The sequence below is a fragment of the Piliocolobus tephrosceles genome, chromosome 11 (genome assembly GCF_002776525.5).
Source record: "Piliocolobus tephrosceles isolate RC106 chromosome 11, ASM277652v3, whole genome shotgun sequence".
Classification (NCBI taxonomy): Eukaryota; Metazoa; Chordata; class Mammalia; order Primates; family Cercopithecidae; genus Piliocolobus; species Piliocolobus tephrosceles.
Window position 1 is genome coordinate 105,411,038 of NC_045444.1, and position 18,510 is coordinate 105,429,547.

At 49.8% G+C, this 18,510-nt stretch overlaps 1 protein-coding gene and 1 pseudogene across 1 annotated transcript; one reads left to right on the forward strand and one right to left on the reverse strand.

Moving 5' to 3' along the window:
- Positions 1-9,823: 9,823 nt before the first annotated feature.
- Positions 9,824-15,720, reverse strand: LOC111545706 (annotated as a pseudogene).
- A 275-nt stretch (positions 15,721-15,995) lies between these two features.
- On the forward strand, positions 15,996-18,510 carry CDK5R2 (cyclin dependent kinase 5 regulatory subunit 2). Its single transcript, XM_023217390.2, has one exon. It carries the CDS (start codon positions 16,183-16,185, stop codon positions 17,284-17,286), a length of 1,104 nt encoding a protein of 367 aa, XP_023073158.1. The 5' UTR covers positions 15,996-16,182; the 3' UTR covers positions 17,287-18,510.

Genomic DNA, 18,510 nt, shown 5'->3' on the forward strand with positions numbered 1-18,510 from the left:
TGTTTATGTGCAGGTGGAAGAATGTACACTGGGAACAGTACATGCAAAAGTCCTGGGCAGAAGCTGGTCTGGAGGATTTGAGGAACTGCAAGGAAGCAGTGATGACTAGAGAGGCATGAGGGAAGAAAAAGGCAGTAAATGAGGTCATGAAGATGATGGAAGGGGGCAAGGTTGGATTAGCTAGTTTGATTCTCTATCTCTCTATCTCTGAGATAGAGATAGATTCTCTATCTCAAGTTTTGTGGTTTAAAACAGCCACCTTTTTGTATCTCACAATTGGTGGATCAGGAATTTGGACAAAATTCAACTGGGCATTTTTTTCTACTCTACTAGCATCAAATAAGGTCACTCTGATGTTCACTGGCAGATGGGTTGGTCTGTAGAATTCCACGTGGTTTCACTCTCATTTTTAGTGCCTGGGGGAGATAGCTGGAAGGCTGGCCCTCTTCTTCTCCATGTAGTCTCAGGGCCTCTCTGTGTGGTCTGTATTAGAGTAGCTAGGTTTCTTACTTGGTGTCTCAAGGTTCCAAGAGCAAGTGATTCGAGAGACAGGAATAGAAGATGCCAGTCCTTCTAAGGCCTGGGCACAAAAACAGACATAGTGGCACTTCTGCCATATTTCTAGTAGAGATGGGGTTTCACCACATTGGCCAGGCTGGTCTTGAACTCCTGACCTCAGGTGATCCACCTGCCTTGGCCTCCCAAAATGCTGGGATTACAGACGTGAGCCACTGTGACTGGCCACTTCTGCCATATTTCATTGGTCAAAGAAGTCATGGAAGGGGAGATAGCAATATACCTTTCAATGGGAAAAGTGTCAAATAATTTGTGACTATCTTTAATCTGCCAATAGGCCCTTGTAGGTCATAGTAAAAACTTAGGCTTTTCCTCTACCAGGGATGGGAGACATTGGAGGGTGTTAAACAGAGGAGTGACATGATCTGGCTTTCATTTTAACAGGACCACTCTACCATTTTGAAAAGGCACTGCAGGTAGGGAAGAAATAGGAGGAACACCCATTAGGGGACTATTGCAATAAACCAAGCAAGAGATAATGGTGGCTTGGGCCAGGATGGAGGCAGAGGGGGTAGTGAGCAGTGGTTGAATTCTGGATATATTTTGCAGGCAGAACCATCCAGATTTGCTGATGCATTAAATATGGGTGTGAAATAAAAAGAGGAGTCAAAGGTAACTCCAAAACATTCATCTGAGATTTAGTAAACTAGAATTACTGTTAACAGAGATGGGAGCAGCAGCAGGAGCAGTTGGGCAGGGAGTATCAGGAATGGTTTTGGCCATATTGGGATGCCTATAATACATCCAAGTGGAGGTCTCAAGTAGGTCTGGTGTTTAAAGGAGAGATTCAGGTTGGAGATGTAAATTTGAATGTCATCAACATATGGGTGAATTTCACCCAGAGAGTGGATATAGAGAGAAGAGCTCCAAGGACTGAGCCTGGAGCCTCCAACTCCGTCTTTTCCTCTTGCCAATCCCCCTTGGTGTCTCTGGTCTCAAAAAAGTTGATATTTCAGATGTTGCTTCCAGGCCACTGCTCTTCCAGTCTTTTGTGAAAGACTAAACTAATTAAGAAGTCATGCTGCGGAAGTGAAAGCTGCAGAGGTTTTTGGGAAGAGAGAGGCAGGAGCTGTGACAGGTGAGGGGTGATATCACCACACCTAGGAGGGGCCAGAGGCTGGCTTGCTAATGAGCATCAGGAGAATGGCTCTAAATTAGCTGGGCGTTTTGGTGTGTGCCTGTGGTCCCAGCTGTACAGGAGGCTGAGGTGGGAGGATCACTTGAACCCAGGAGGTTGAGAATGTAGTGAGCCATGATCACCCCACTGCATTCCAGCCTGAGCAAGACTCTGTCTCAAAAAAAAAAAAAAAAAAAAAAAGAGAGAGAGTGAGTGTGGCTCTGATCTAGGAAGAAGGCTACACAAAGAGTGACCCAGGCCAGACTTGACCGCTTGGGGTTCCCAGCCTTAGTAAAAAGTTGTGTACCGATTAGATATATAAACAAGTCTAAGAGAAAAGAGCTCAGAAACAGACCCACACAAATATGGACAATGTATTCATGACAGAGGTGGCACTGAAAATCAGTGGGAAAAAGTGCTAATCCACAAATGGTGCGGGGAAAAGAGGCTTTCCATTGTTTGAGAAGGAAAAAAATCCCTACTTCATACCCAAATGAAAACACATAGTTTCAATAAACAAATGTAACCCTTAAAACTTTTAAAGACCTTTTAAAGTGCTAGGTTTAGGAGAATATCGATTTCAAGTGAGGGAGTGACTTCTAAAATTAGATGCACAAACCTTAAAGGAAAAAGATACATAAAAAAACTTCCACTAATCAAAAGACACTTTTTTTTTTTTTTTTTAAGACAGAATTTTGCTCTTGTTGCCCAGGCTATAGTGCAATGGTGTGATCTCAGCTTGCGGCAACCTCCACCTCCCAGGTTCAAGCAATTCTCCTGCCTCAGCTTCCTGAGTAGCTGGGATTACAGGCATGTGCCAACATGCCCAGCTAATTTTGTATTTTTAATAGAGATGGGGTTTCTCCATGTTGGTCAGGCTGGTCTTGAACTCCCAACCTCAAGTGATCCTCCCATCTCGGCCTCCCAAAGTGCTGGGATTGCAGGCCAAAAGACACCATTTTTTAAAAAAGTAACATGTAGCCTAGGAGAAGATATAAACTACATGTAATTAACAAGGGACTGGCATCCAAGATTTATATAAAAAAATCTACAAATAAAAAGAGAAGATAAACTAATCAATAGAAAATAAGCAAAAGAGATGAACAGGTAGTTAATAAAAGAGGAAATCCCAGATGATCACAAAAGGAAGAAATAACACAAAAAGATGCTCAATACCAGCTGGGCGTGGTGGTTCATGCCTGTAATCCCAGCACTTTGGGTGGCCGAGGCAGGTGGATCACCTGAGGTCTGGAGTTCGAGACCAGCCTGACCAACATGGAGAAACCCCATCTCTACTGAAAATATAAAATTAGCCAGGCGTGGTGGTGCATGCCTGTAATCCCATCTACTCGGGAGGCTGAGGCAGGAGAATCGCTCGAACCCAAGGCGGAGGTTGTGGTGAGCTGAGATTGTGCCATTGCACTCCAGCCTGGGCAACAAGAGTGAAATTCCATCAAAAAAAAAAAAAAAAGAGAGAAAAAAAAAAGCTCAATTCAATTCCAGTAATAGTTGGGAAATGTCTACCTTATCAAAGAGGCCTTCCCAGATACTTTATGAAATAGAATGCTGCCTCCTCCACAGCATTTATTCCTTCAACAAGTATTCACTGAGTTCTAGGCACTTAGCATACATTCATGAACAAAAAAGACAAATATTCTGGATCTCATATTCTAGTATGTATGTGGTCAAACAACAAACATAGTAAATGAATAAAATTATCTAGTAGGTTAGTAGATCACAAATTCCAGAGAAAAAAATGGAGCAGGGGACAGAAGATTGAGATAAGAGACTGGCGGGACCAGGGGCAGGATGCAATTTTAAATAGTCTGTGTCTTAGCTCAGGCTGCCACAACAAAATACTATAGACTGGGTAGCTGAAACGACATACATTTATTTCTGACAGTTGTGGAGGCTGGAAGTCTGAGGTCAGGATGCCATCATGGCGGGATTCTGGTGGGGGATCTCTTCCAGGCTCGCCTGCTTTGTGTGTAGTCATCTGGCAGACAGACAGCAAGCTCTCTTGAGACACTAAACCCATCAGAGGGCCCCACCCTCAGGACCTCATCTAAACCTAATTACCCCCTAAAGGCCTCATCTTCAAATATCGTCACATTGGGTGTTAGGCCTCAACAAATGAATTTTGGGGGCCAAGAATAGTCCACAGCAGACTGATTAGGGTATACCTCATTAAGACGATGGCTTTTGATTAAAGAGTTGAATGAGATGAGGAAGTAAGTCTTGCCTGTAACTGGTAGAGAGTGCTCCAAGAAGAGAAAGACAGCCAAAATGCCAAAGCCAAAATGGGAGGCCAGTGTAGTGGGGACAGAGTAACGGGTGGGGTTGAAGTGGTAAGGGAAGAGGGAAGATCATTCTGGGTGTTGTAAGCCAGTGGAAAAGCCACATGCGATTAATATATATAATATGTTAATTATAATATTAATCATTCTTTTATATAATACATCAATATACAAAAATATATATTTGTTGGCCTTTCCAACTCTACAAGACAGGGACTTTGTCTATTTTGTTCACTGCCTGGCATGTAGTGGCACTTGATAAATATTTATTTGTTGAATAAGTAAAATGTATATATCACTACAGCAAGTTATTGCCCATATATCAGAATGACCAAAATTTTAAACCTGACAATGTCACAAGTTGGTGGAGATACAGAGCCATAGAAACTTGCATGCACAAGCCAGGTGCGGTGGCTCACCCCTGTATTTCTAGCACTTTGGGAGGCTGAGGCGGGTGGATCACCTGAGGTCAGGAGTTCCAGACCAGCCTGGCCAACATGGTGAAACCCATCTCTACTAAAAATATAAAAAAATTAGCTGGATGTAGTGGCATGCACTTGTAATCGCCGCTATTCCAGAGGCTAAGGCCAGAGAATCTCTTGAACCCAGGAGGTGGAGGTTGCAGCGAGCCGAGATTGCACCATTGCACTCCAGCCTGGGTGACAAGAACAAAACTCCATCTCAAAAAAAAAAAAAAAAAAAAAAAAGAAAGAAAGCAACTTGTATGCATTGCAGGGTGTAAGCTGGTACAACACCTTAGGAGAACAATTTAGCAAGATCTAGTGAAGGTGGATATGTATACCCAATAACCCAGTAACTCCACTACTGGGTATATTCCTAGAGAAATGGTTGTAAATGTGCACCAGAGACATGTAAAATAATATTTATAACACAATTGTTTGTGATCATAAAAAATTGAAAGCAACCTAATTATCAGTCACCAAGAGAACAAATAAGTAAAACTTACTACACTGATACAATGAAATGTTATGCAGCAGGAAAAATCAACATCAACAGGGCTATCAACAAAAATAAATCTTACAAACTTAATGTAAAGCAAAAAAAAAAAAAAAGCACGTATTAGATTAACATAGTATGGTCTGACTTATATAAAGTAAAGTATGAACAACTGGCCAGGTGGGGTGGCTCATGCTTGTAATCCCAGCACTTTGGGAGGCCAAGGTGGGAGGATAACCTGAGCCCAGAAATTCAAGACCATGCTGCACAACATAGAGACACCATCTCTACAAAAATTTTAAAAATTAGCCAAGCATGGTGGCACACACATCTGTGCTCCCAGCAACTTGGAGGCTGAGGCAGGAGGACTGCTTGAGTCCAGGAGATCAAGGCTGCAATGAGCCATGATTGCACCACTGCACTACAGCCTGGGCAACAGAGTGAGACCCTGCCTCAAAACCAACAGGCCAGTTGCAGTGGCTCACACCTATAATCCCAGAACTTTGGGAAGCCAAGGCGGGTGGATCACCTGAGGTCAGGAGTTTGAGACCAACCTGGACAAAATGGTGAAATCCCGTCTCTACTAAAAATACAAAAATTAGCTGGGTGTGGTGGCGAGCTACTGTCATCCCAGCTACTTGGGAGGCTGAGGCAGGATAATCGGTTGAACCTGGGAGGCAGAGTTGCAGTGAGCTGACATCATGCCACCGCACTTCAGCCTGGGTGACAGAGCAAGACTTCATCTGAAAACAAACAAACGAAAACAACAAAATGAAAAATTGTCTCCTAATTGATAGGTAAAGCAATAGATACAGTGATAACCAGAATTCTAAGATGACCTCCCTGGTTTTTTTGCCCCATGATACTCCCATAATTATGTTACATTATATGGTGAAAGAGATTGTTGCAGATGTAATTAAAGTTATTAATCAGTTGGCCTTAAAATAGGACATTTTCTGAAAATATCCATTTTCTGGAAATGTGTAGTCTTTGGAGGGAGAACAAAGTCTCCATACCAACTAAGACTGCATATCCCTCCACCTGCAATAGGATTTGTCTAAAAGTCAGATTTAATTTAAAAAAAAGTTAAAAGACAGTTCCTCGTACAAATTTGTATGAGTAAATGAATAAGTAGAGAAATGAAAAGATGAATTATGACTGGATGTTCAACTACCCATTGAATACTACCACGCAGGATAGAAAAATATTGTGCCATTGCAGAATAATCCACAAACTACTTGAAAATAGCCTTGGAGTTTCTTTAAAAGGCAGGTGTGAACCATGTTGTAACCAGGTAATTGTGGTTTGATCAGAGCCCCAACCGCTCCTTTGAGAAAGCTCCCCAAAGGCAGTCCAGACAAGAGGTCCTGTAGTCTTAGCCAACAGGAACTCAGGCAGCTTAAAGTTCAAACCCACCTCTGCCCCCATTTCCCCAGAGACACTGTGCTAATAGCCCTGATGATAACAAGCGGCTCTGTGTGGCTACAGCTGCCTATTACACTGGTTGTGGACAAATGTGATTCAGAAGCATGATGGATCAAATTTCTTATTTGAGCAGGAAGCTGATACCTAAGGAATGTAGCCTTGCAGCAGCCCCGAAAGACTTGACAATTGTGCAGGCCTCAGGGAAATGACTTTTCCTTTAAGGAAGGGTCCTTGGAACCTGATGAACTCCAAACACCAGCTATGGTTTGGACTGGGAGGTTTGAGATTCCAGCAGAAAATAGGCTATAGGATCAGAACCCAGGTTGTGGTCCACAGTGCCTCTTCCAGATTTTGTCATTAACTGACAACCAGATATCAGGGACTGCCTTCCTCATTGATTCAGACCAAACATACGTCCCTGAAGTTACAAATTTCCACGAGGAAAATCTCTAGGCAGGAAGTTCCATTCATCAGGATATTTTTGCTTGCAAGAATTAGATTTGCAACTCAAATTACCTTAAGATTAGAAAAAAGGTTAGGGAGTGGGGGCAGTGTGGATTTATGGGATCATACAACTGTATCAGGTTTAGCTGGATCTAGGGGCTAAAATTATGTCAGGGATCTGTCCCCCCATCTGTTGACTCTGCTTTCCTGTGCATTACTTCAGGTGGCCTTTCTCCATGTGGGGACAAGAGAGTCACCAGCAGCTCAAGGCTTTCATTCCACCAGCTTGACAACCTCAGAGGAAGGAAAGCCTTTCTTTCCCAAGAGTTCCTCTAAAACTCCAAGAATTGAGTCTCATTGGCCTGGTCTGGACTAGCCCCTCCCTGAACCATTGTCACTAGGATGGGAGCTGGCTAAGTCTATGTCTTTAATCTATGTCTTGTGGTTTAGGGAGGGCTTAGCCCCATGTAAACCACATGGATTGAGAATGTGGGAGAAGTGGTTTCCCAGGAGGAAGTTAGGGTATTCCTACCATGGAGTGGTGGGGCTGGCGGCTTGGCCAGAGAGACAACAGTGGTGCTCTCCAGAAAGAACAGGTGGGACCCAGCCATTTCCTAGAGTTTTCTCCTCCCTTTTAATTTTTTTCCTACAGGGATTTCATCTTGAGCCCACCCAAAGAAATTATGATTCCAGGCCGGGCGCAGTGGCTCATGCCTGTAATCCCAGCACTTTGGGAGGCCGAGGCGGGTGGATCACGAGGTCAGGAGTTCAAGACCAGCCTGACCAAAATGGAGAAACCCTCTCTCTACTAAAAATACAAAATAAGCTGGGCATGGTGGCCTGCGCCAGTAATCCCAGCTACTCAGGAGGCTGAGGCAGGAGAATCGCTTGAACCCGGGAGGCAGAGGTTGTGTTGAGCTGAGATCATGCCATTGCACTCCAGCCTGGGGAACAAGAGTGAAACTCCGCCTCAAAAAAAGAAAAAGAAAAAGAAAAAGAAATTATGATCCCATAGGTCTGAGGTAGAGCCCGGAAATTATATGTTTACAAAATTCCCCTAGGTGGCTCTGCTGGGCAGAGTAGTTTAGGACCCATTAATCTAGTGGACGACCTTACTTGCCTCTGCTCCCTACTCAAAATCAAAAGCAAGTATATGTGGGGCTCTAGCTTATAAATTAGAAATGCCTTTTTACTCAAAGGAGGTCAACATAAAGAACTATCTTTATATTTAGGAACCAGACAGAGGCAAGTGTAAATTAATGAACCTGCTTTGAAGCCCATCCCCCACTTGCCCCCAATTCTGGACAAATAGGAAGTCAACAAAAGGCCCTATCTAAGACATCGGAACAGTAGGCAGACCTACCACGCTCTTCACATAGGAGTTACTCATTAAGCCTCATCATGCACAGGGGGTAGGACCCATTGTCACTGTGAGCAGGGGATTGCTGAGGCCTGGTTCTACCTTGGGACCAGTGCTTATCATCACAGCCTGGGGTTGGACAAGGAAGGCCATGCACTAGAGCAAACACAGTTAAAAATGGATTCTGGCTGGGCACAGTGGCTCATGCCTGTAATCCCAACACTTTGGGAGGCCAAGGCAGGCGGATCACCTGAAGTAGGGAGAGCGAGATCATCCTGGCTAACAAGGTGAAACCCCACCTCTACTAAACATACAGAAAGTTAGCCGGGTGTGGTGGGACATGCCTGTAATCCCAGCTACTCAGGAGGCCAAGGCAGGAGAATCGCTTGAACCTGGGAGGCAGAGGTTGCGGTGAGCCGAGATCGCACCATGGCATTCCATCCTGGCCAACAAGAAAGAAACTATGTCACAAAAAAAAATAAATAAATAAAATAAAATAAATAAAAAAGAATTCTAACTCTGTGTGCATATGAATTTAGGACAAGCTGGAGAAGGATTAGCTGTGATGGTGGAAGGTGGAAGGGGGTGGGCAGGATTAGCCAAGTCATTAAATCCCATTATCTGTAACTGGCCATAGGACACATCATTTCACTGCTATTTCTCACTATTTTTCATATCTCTGCCACCTATGTTGTACATTCTTTGAAGGCTGGAGCCCTACCTCACACCTTTTTGTGTTCCCACCACCTAGCCCAGTACCGTGTAGGCTACAGTTTCTCAAGTAGTATCTGCTCATGTGGTTTAATAATCTTATTGAACATTTTCCTCAAAGCCCTTGAAAAGCAGAACTGACTGTAGAGCCTCTGGAGCTCTGGGGAGACCATGGAGTGTGGTATGAGTAGCCAGAGTACAGATCCCAGAAACCACAGTCAGGACTTGGGGCCAGCATGGAACCTGGCCCAGAATAGACACTCAGAGCTTCAGAAAAGTAATGTGGCCTGCAGCAAGACCAGAAAAGGGGACCAGCGCCTCATATGCTGTCAGGTCTTCATGACCCTAGGAAGCAAATCAAACCACCCCCAGGAACGGTCTGAGTAGCAGTGGGTATGAGCACAGTATCTGAGAGGAAAGCACAGATACAAATTCGGGCTTCAGAAGCCAAACAAAAAGAAATGATAGTACCACCCTGGCCCTTTAATGAAAAATGTTCTAATGAGAAAAGAAATGCTAATGGCACAGGTCAAGTGAAGCTTTCCTGCCCTGTAAAAATAATGATGACAGTATAATTTGTTAACAATTAACATTTATGAACACCATTCACATGTGATATATAAGCCTTGTTGAGCATCACATGATTAAAATCTTACAACCTTATGATGATGGTCCACCTTTTTTTTTTTTTGACAGTTGGTAGAGCTAGCTGAGGTTTTATTTTGGAAAAAAAAAAAAAAGACTGAATTGTTTTGTAGCTGAAGATATGGGCAAAGAGGGTGTCCCAGGCAGTAAATTCCCCTGTGGGTGGGCTGAGGGCTAGGGCTGAGCCTCAGGTGGGTCTCCCATTCCCTGTGTTCCCCTGCACAGTGGCCTCCCTCCTAGGCTCTGGGGCAGCCGCAGGAGGGGCAGGCCGGGAGGGGCTGCCGCAGCTGTTCACTTGGGCAGGATGTCAGAGGACTCAGACACTAGCTTCCCATTGTGGGTCTTGATCTTCTTCACAACCACAGCCCTGGTGGAGCGAATGTGGCTGAAGGAGCTGGAGCCCAGGCTGTAGCTGAGGCCAAGGGCTTGTAAGGTCCCCATAGGCCAAGTTCAGACCACCTGCATAGCCACTGGTGGTCTTCGTATGGATACTCATGTTCTGCATCCCAGACTCCAGCTGGCTCTCCAGCAGCTTCCTGTAGGTGGTGATCTCGGTGTCCAGGGCCAGCCTGACATTCATCAGCTCCTGGTACTCATCCAGCTGTGCGCCATGTCCTGCTTGGCCCACTGCAGGGCGGCCTCCAGCTCAGGCAGCTTGGTGTTGGCATCCTTAATGGCCAGCTCCCCATACTGCTCGGCATCTGCGATGGCAGCCTCCGGGGAAGCCCTCTGTTCTTTGAGGCCCTCAGTCTCAGCCTGGAGCCGGCTGATGTTCCGGTTCATCTCGGAGATCTCAGTCTTTGTACAATGCAGGTCATCTCCTGCAGCGTCTGCAGCTCCTCATACTTGATCTGGTACATGCTCTCAGCCTCAGCCCGGCTGCGGTTGGTGATCTCCTACGCACCTTGGATGGTCCACTTTTATAGACTTCAGAAGAATTAAGAAACTTGCCCCAAGGGCCCCAGGTCATAAGTGGAGGGGCTGGATTTGAACATAGACCGAATGACCTCAGAACCCACACAGGAGACCTTCCACTGTCTATCCCTCTTAAGGTGACAAACTTTTTTTGTGTGATTTGTGAATGAGTGAGACTTCTTCTTTGCCTCTGCCTCTGCTGATAAAGACATTTGAGAGGGCCAGGTGTGGTGGCTCATGCCTGTAATCCTAGCACTTTGAGGCTGAGGTGGGCAGATTGCTTGAGCCCAAGAATTAGAGACCAGCCTGGGCAGCATGGTGAAACTCTGTCTCTACAAAAAGTACAAAAATTATCCAGGCCTGGAGATGCATGCCTGTGGTCCCAACTACTTGGGAGGCTGAGGTGGGAGGATCCCTTGAGCTCAGGAATGAGTGAAGATCACACCTCTGTACTCTAGCCTGGGCAAAAGAGTGAGACTTTGTCTCAAAGAAAAAGGTAGGGGGAGGTATCTGGGTGAGTGAGCCCCTTGTTCTGGCCCAAAGGAGGCCTGGACCCCAGGGTTCAGCTGCTTTCAGGAGGCCACTTCCGAAACTGTAGGGCCCCTGAGTGACTCCTGTAAATCAAGATAAGAAAGGCCTTCATGGTGGTGGCTAGAGTCTAGGGACTGAGTATCATGCAGGGGTTGCTGGGGGCAGATGAAAGAAGAGGGCCTTGGGGCAGAGAGAAAAGGGCTGTGTGCAGCTCTAGGGAGCATCTGAGCCAGAGTTCTCCAAGGCTCTTCTTTCTCCCCAAGCCTCCAGTGAGGTTCGCACACCTTCCTGGGGCTACGCCTGATAGGTAGAGGAAACCTTCCACCCAGGGCACAAGGGTGGGAAGGCTGGACTCTCAGAGGGTCTGTGTTCATAGATGAAATCAAGACAGAGGAGGAAGGGACAGGGTAAGGGATATGGAACTAGATGAAGACCCAGTCACAGTGGCAGTTTCTGGCAGCCACCTGCCTGGTTGAGATGGAAACGCTGATTCCAGCTCCAGCCCCCAGACAGGCTAAGAATATCCCAGAAAAGCAACAGCTACCACCCCCGCCCTTCTTGATCTGCTCCTACATCTGTAGTGCTATGCTGGGTGCCAGCAGGATCTGGGAGGAGAAGGAGTTGGGGACGAAAGGGTGGAGGCAAAAAGGGGGCTTGGTGGAGGCAGAAGGTGAACCAAGACTTAAAGCTTCTGGTGAATGCTGGGAGAACTGGACAGAGAGAGCTGTTCTCAGGGGACAGTAAAGGAGGTGAAGGCAGGATCCAGGGAGTTGAAGGGAGATCAGGACTGAGGATGGGAGAGGTAGAAATGGCCCCTCTTTCATCAAGGAAAGCAGCAGAGCTTATGGCAGGGAAAAGGAGTCACCAGTTCACCCCTGTCCTCTCTATCCCCTTCACCCTGGGCCCTCCAGCATCTCAGCACTGGTCCCTTCTCTCCCCACCCCAGAGCATCACATTCCTCATCTGTGCTCCCAACTCTATTCACTGTTCAAAAGAAACTATATTTGGGCTCCTTAATTAAGTCCTTCTAGCAAAGAGCCTGTGAAATGGGAAAGAAATGAGAATTCGGGTCTCCCTGTTGACAGCTAGCAGCACCTCCTCTGTCAATTCCTCTCTTCTCTCTGCTCACTCCCCCCTCCACTGTTACCTGTAGAGGGGTTCTGCTCCCCTCGTTTGTTTTAGTCACCCACTTCTCCCCTGGGGTAGGGTCCTCAGGAGAGGGAGGGAAGCCTGGGCTGGTGCATAACCACCCCCTCTGCACACCTCAGGAACTGAGACTGATGGGCAAGGGAGTTGGGGGTGCCAGGGCAGGGGGCAGCAAGATCTAGGCATTCAGATGCCCAGGCTGGGTCTCCATCCTGGATATTTTAAGAACCTATGTCATCATTAGCCTCTTTGTAGGGGCCCGTTGGAGACAGGGAGATGCAATGACCTTGGTTTCTGGGGCCTTGATGTTTACTGGGGATATCCTGGGCCTCAGCCATCTTGCCTTCCTCTTCTTTGCCTTCTCACCTTTTAGGGGCCCCTCTAAAGCTTCGCGGGACCTAGGAAGATTTACATTGCTGAGAGCCTAAGCTCCCCTCCCCTTCATCTCCTGGGCTGAACTGCAGAAATGCAGGCCTCACACAGATACTGTGCACACAAAGACTGAGCCCATCAGACAGAAACAGATTAGGGAGAAGCAGACAGGGCTGGAGCTGGAGAGTGAAACAGATTCACAGGACAAATTTTGTTTAGAATAAGAACTGTGGAGTTGAAGGAGGCTTTAGGAATCCTCTTCTAGTCCAATTCCTAAAATGTTATCTTATTCTTTTAATATGCATTTTTTATCTTATAATAAGCGTCAAATCTATAGAATCCCTGCATTTTAATATGATGAAACCGAGTCCCAGAGAGCTGAAATTACTTCCCCAAGGTCATACAACTGGCAGTCATAGACTAGGACTCCTGTCTCCTGCCTCCCTTCTCAGAAGGGAGATAAGAAGAGCCAAAGAGAGGCAAAGTGTGAGCAGCATTGTCTGGAGATGTTCTCTTAAAAGATGGGGCCCACCTGCCCAGGTGGGGTGAGTGGCAAGAGTATCTATCGTGAATTTGATGGTGATGCACTCATCAATAAGGCCAAATCCTACCCAGGCTAAAACCTCAGTCTAGGCGCTCCAGTTCTTGGTCTGGGCCTAGAGTATTTGCTTTAAAAAGCCTTCAGGAATAACCCGTTATCTGAATAGGCACTGTTCTAGGTAATCTACAGAGAGATAAAGACATACAAGGAGCCTGGCCTCAGGGGCTGTCCCATCTAAGGGAGTCTGATACAACCAGCACTGCCCCAGAGGAACATAAGGGAGATGGGCAGACAAGAAGCAACATAGAGATACTATTATAATGAAGATACATGAATCTTAGAATATGAACCCAAACATAACCTAACCAGAAGAGTACACTTGCAAATGTGGGAAAGCCATCACCCTTCTACGAAGCCCACCTCCTCCATGAAGTCTTTCTGGTTTCACTAGGCTTATTCCCCTTGTTCTCCCCCTGCAGAAACATAATAACCCTTCCTCTCAGCTCTCAATGCCACTGGCTTATATACAACAGCAATGTTGTTACTCTTTCTGGATCTCTTTGATTAGCTTGTCTGCTTGTCTTCAAAATTCCATCCATATCCATCTTACACATCTTAGACCCAGAGCCCAGCCCTTAACCAAGTTGTTATGCAGCCACTGTTGTTGAGGGGAAGAGGCTGGAAAGGCTGAAGTCAGAAAGAGTATTAGGTCCCTTCCAATTAATCAAAAAAGGCTTCTTGGAGGAGGTAGGATTTCAAGAGCTTGACAGTCTGAGAGAGGGTTCTGGCCCAGTGGAAGGAGCTCAGAGATTCCAGAGGGATAACCAGAGCAGGAGGGTGGGGAGCATGTGAGCCAGAAAAAGGGTTGGAGGCAGAGCAAGGTGGAAAATGAGGAGGGGGAGTAGGACCCTCTGAGGCACCTGATTTGGGGTTCCTGAAGCAGAGGAGGAAATTCTTGGTTTGGACCAAGAGAACAGTAGGAGGTCAGAGCTGGGCTGGAAGTAGGGTACCACAGTGGTGACACTCTGTGGGTGCTGCTTAGAAGACGTGGTCCTAAATGACCTTAATGATAGGCCTTATGCCAGTGAGGGACTCCTGGGAGCAGAGCTGGAAAGACTCACGTGCCATTTGGATCCACATGCCCGGTGTTTCCACCAGAGCAACTCAGTCTCTACAGGGCTTGTCCTTAACTACCGGTGAACTGACTATTCCTTGGTGGCAGATAAAGAGTGACTCAGAACACCATGTAGGAGGAAGTGGGGCCAATTACAGCAGCTGAAAAGAGGGAACACTTTCCCACAACTATGGCGAGAATGAGAGTTTGGGCAGGTCAGCTTGGGCTGCAAGAAAATAAAGATCAGATCCTAGGGAGCAGAGATACACCATTGAGAAAATGCATATTGGGTGCTGAGTTAGGGAGGAGGTACAAGGCTGCATGTGCATGGTGGCAAAGGGAAGGGGAATGGAGACAGGCAGACCACAAGCCTCCAGGAGGGTATGAGTGAGCAGGGGCTGTGGAATGGCTGGGAAATGCTGGTACCTCTGGTAGCTAGAACTGCAGCCCATATGGATTCTAGAACAGCCTATCTGCAGTGACACACACACACACATATGTGCACAAATCAACCCTGACAGCAGTGGATCCTTGGAGCTATGTTGGTGGTCTGTGAGGAGCATGGAGGTGACTCCAAGGGCAATCTTGAGAATTTACTGAAATACATAGGCAGGGGTTTTTCTCCACATCGAACCCATGTGCACCTACAAGTTCCACTTACTTTAGAAGCCAGAAGACCCTTGTGCTGGGGGATGCACACAGAGCAGGTTCCAAGAAGGGTGGACATGATCTAACAAGGCAGATAGAATAGGTCCAGAACCAGCTGTGCTCAAGACCTGCAGGTAAGGCCTGGGGAGTCCAAAACCCAGGGCAAAGGGCTGATGGGTACTGAGGAGGGAACAGACAGACCCAGAGAGAAGTGGGCAGGACCCAGCCTAACAGGTTGCTCCTGGGAGTGGGGACAGCTGGGACCTGACCTGCAGGAAGCATTTAATGATGAAACTCACCTCACCTGGACCCAGGGTTGGGCTGGAGGTTGGTCCAACCCTCTTGGGCTTCCATCCACACAGGAGGCTCCGTTCACTATCCAAAACCGGGTAAACCAAGTGGTCCAAGTTCCAGCGTTTCCCCAGGGACCAACCTTATCCATCACTCACCCAAGTGTGAGATCTGTGTATATTAGTGGAGCTGCACAGGGACCAGAGCCAAGGGTCTGCCCCACAGGCTCAGTTGCAGAGTATCAGGACGGCAAGCAGAGGCCTCAGGGGCATATTTGAGACTCTGCTGCTCCCCCTCTCCCCTTCAAGCTGGAACCCCCAAGGAGGCGGGTTGTGACCTGCAAGAAGGCTCTGCCAGGACTCCCAAACAGGCAGGGCAGAAATGTGCCTGCTGCAGCCCCTCTAGCGACCTGGGGGTTAGTGGGCGAGGTGGGGTGGCGAAGAGGAAACAGACCTGACAGTCACATTGGAGGAGCCACTGCAACGCGACCCAGCTGGGACCTGGGCATCCGGTGAGGGCACTCACTACTCACACTGGCCCCCCACACAAATTCAAAGGCAGAGGGAAGGAGGGCTGTTCCCATGGTTTATCTGCTACCGCGACCCAGTGCATCAGAACAAGCTGACCCATGCTCTAGCATCCGGAGGAGGAGGTAGGAGCAGCCACCACCCCTCTTCAACTCTGACCCTGAGGCGGCCACTCGAACGACGACCACCGCCTTCCCCTTCCCCGGAACGGGGGAAGGGAAAAGACTCAGGACAGAGGGTGGGGATTGGGGCGGGACTTGAAATTGACGTGCGAGAGTCTATTGGTGACGGGAGCTGCCCATCAGGAGTGCAACTCGGGAGCGGATTGGCCGCGTGAGGCGGGGCACAGCGCGGCGAAAAAAGGGGCCCAAGGGGTGGGGCTGACGCTGCAGCTGGCGCAGCTCAGGCTCAGAGCAGCGGAGCCGCCTAGCAGCCACCTTCCCCCGCCAGTCCGCGCGCCCGGGCCGGGGCTAGGCCCCCCACCGCCGGGTCCCCCGGGGCTGCAGTAGCAGCGGCGCCGCCCGCGGCTCCCGCTGGGGCCCGGGCGCCGGCCCCGCTCTGCAGGATGGGCACGGTGCTGTCTCTTTCCCCTGCCTCCTCGGCCAAGGGCCGGAGGCCCGGCGGGCTGCCCGAAGAGAAGAAGAAGGCGCCGCCTGCGGGGGACGAGGCGCTGGGGGGCTACGGGGCGCCGCCAGTGGGCAAGGGCGGCAAAGGCGAGAGCCGACTCAAGCGGCCGTCTGTGCTCATCTCGGCGCTCACCTGGAAGCGCCTGGTGGCCGCGTCCGCCAAGAAGAAGAAAGGCAGCAAGAAGGTGACACCCAAGCCGGCATCCACGGGCCCTGACCCCCTGGTCCAGCAACGCAACCGCGAGAACCTTCTCCGCAAGGGCCGGGATCCCCCCGACGGCGGTGGCACCGCCAAGCCCCTGGCGGTGCCAGTGCCCACCGTGCCCGCGGCTGCCGCCACCTGCGAGCCACCGTCGGGGGGCAGCGCGGCCGCTCAGCCGCCGGGCTCGGGAGGGGGAAAGCCTCCGCCACCGCCTCCCCCAGCCCCGCAGGCGGCGCCGCCGGTGCCTGGCGGCTCGCCGCGGCGGGTCATCGTGCAGGCGTCCACCGGCGAGCTGCTGCGCTGTCTGGGCGACTTCGTGTGCCGACGCTGCTACCGTCTCAAGGAGCTGAGCCCCGGCGAGCTGGTGGGCTGGTTCCGCGGTGTGGACCGCTCGCTGCTGCTGCAGGGCTGGCAAGACCAGGCCTTCATTACGCCCGCCAACCTGGTGTTCGTGTACCTGCTGTGCCGCGAGTCGCTGCGTGGGGACGAGCTGGCGTCGGCCGCCGAGCTGCAGGCCGCCTTCCTCACCTGCCTCTACCTCGCCTACTCCTACATGGGCAACGAGATCTCTTACCCACTCAAGCCCTTCCTCGTGGAGCCCGACAAGGAGCGCTTCTGGCAGCGCTGCCTGCGCCTCATCCAGCGGCTCAGCCCGCAGATGCTGCGGCTCAACGCCGACCCCCACTTCTTCACGCAGGTCTTTCAAGACCTCAAGAACGAGGGCGAGGCCGCCGCCAGCGGCGGGGGCCCACCGAACGGGGGCGCGTCCGCCGCCTCCTCGGCCGCCAGGGACAGCTGCGCGGCCGGAGCCAAGCATTGGACTATGAACCTGGACCGCTAGGGATACCCAGGGGCCTCGCCCATCCCCCGCCCCAGCCCCCGACACACACTCGGACCCCCCGGGACCACCAAGCCACCGCCGCTGTTACCGCCGCTCAGCGCCCCGGCTGGGCGGAGGAGGAGCCGCCCATGCCCCTCAGGGGAAAGTGGAGGCCGGGACACCAGAGGCCGCGGTGTTTGGATTTGCTGGGCGTGAAGTGGGGACGGAAGATGAGCGCGGGAAGGGCACTCCAACCTCACTCTTCCCGTCTGTCTGCGCCCCTATTTCTTCATTTCTGCCCGGGTCTTCCCCTTCCCTTCAGTCCATTCCCCCTCGGTTTTGTCCATTTCCTTGCCTCCTTTTTGTGTCTCCATTTTTCCTCCTGTCTGCATTCCTCTCTCTCTCTCCTGTTCCTCTCTTTCTTCCTCCCTCTCCCTGCCTTTCCATTTTCTGTTCCTTGGGCGTGTGTGTCCGCATCTCTATCTTACCCCTTGATTGACTGTACCCCATGGCCCCCCGTTTCTCCTCCTGCACCTGTGTCCCCATCTCCTCTTCTTGTTGCTCCTGTCATGTGTCACCGTCTTCCTTCCTGTCTGCCTTCTTCCTCCACTTGTGTCAGCTTGCATTTTTTATTCCTGACTGAGTTCCCACACCCCCTTCCCCAGATCAAAGGGAATATTAGTTTTTAATTTGGATCGACTGAGGTGCCAGGAGAAACTGCAGGCACCCAGACAGCCACCAGGATGGCCCCTCGCCCCACCCCCACTGCCTCTCCCCACCTTTTCCAACGTGTTGCATGCTGGGAGCTGGGGGGGGGGTGGAGGAAGGGGCTGACGGCTTCTTTCAGGAGGCTGAGGTTTGGAGGCAAAATCAACCTGGGAGATCACCCCGGCCGCGGCGCCTCAGTGGACAGGTGGGAGGAGAAGAAAACTTCTTACCTTGGGGGAGGAATATCCCGCTTCCTTATCCTTAGCTTTTTTGTTTCCCCTCCCCACTGCCCCTTTTAATTTATTTGGTTGTTTGCGGAGGGAGGGGGGAGGGGGGAGGCTGGGCTGGGAACTGTCCGAGGTGCTGAGCTGAGGCGGGACAGGAATCCTCGCGGTAGAGTACCAGGGACTGGGTTGGGCCTGGGGCCGTGTCCAAGGTGCCAATGATGCGGGCCGACAGAGCGGACCGCACTGTCTGTCTGTCTGTCCGTCTGTCCCGGAAAGAACTATAAAGCGCTGGAAGCGCCTGCAGATGGTT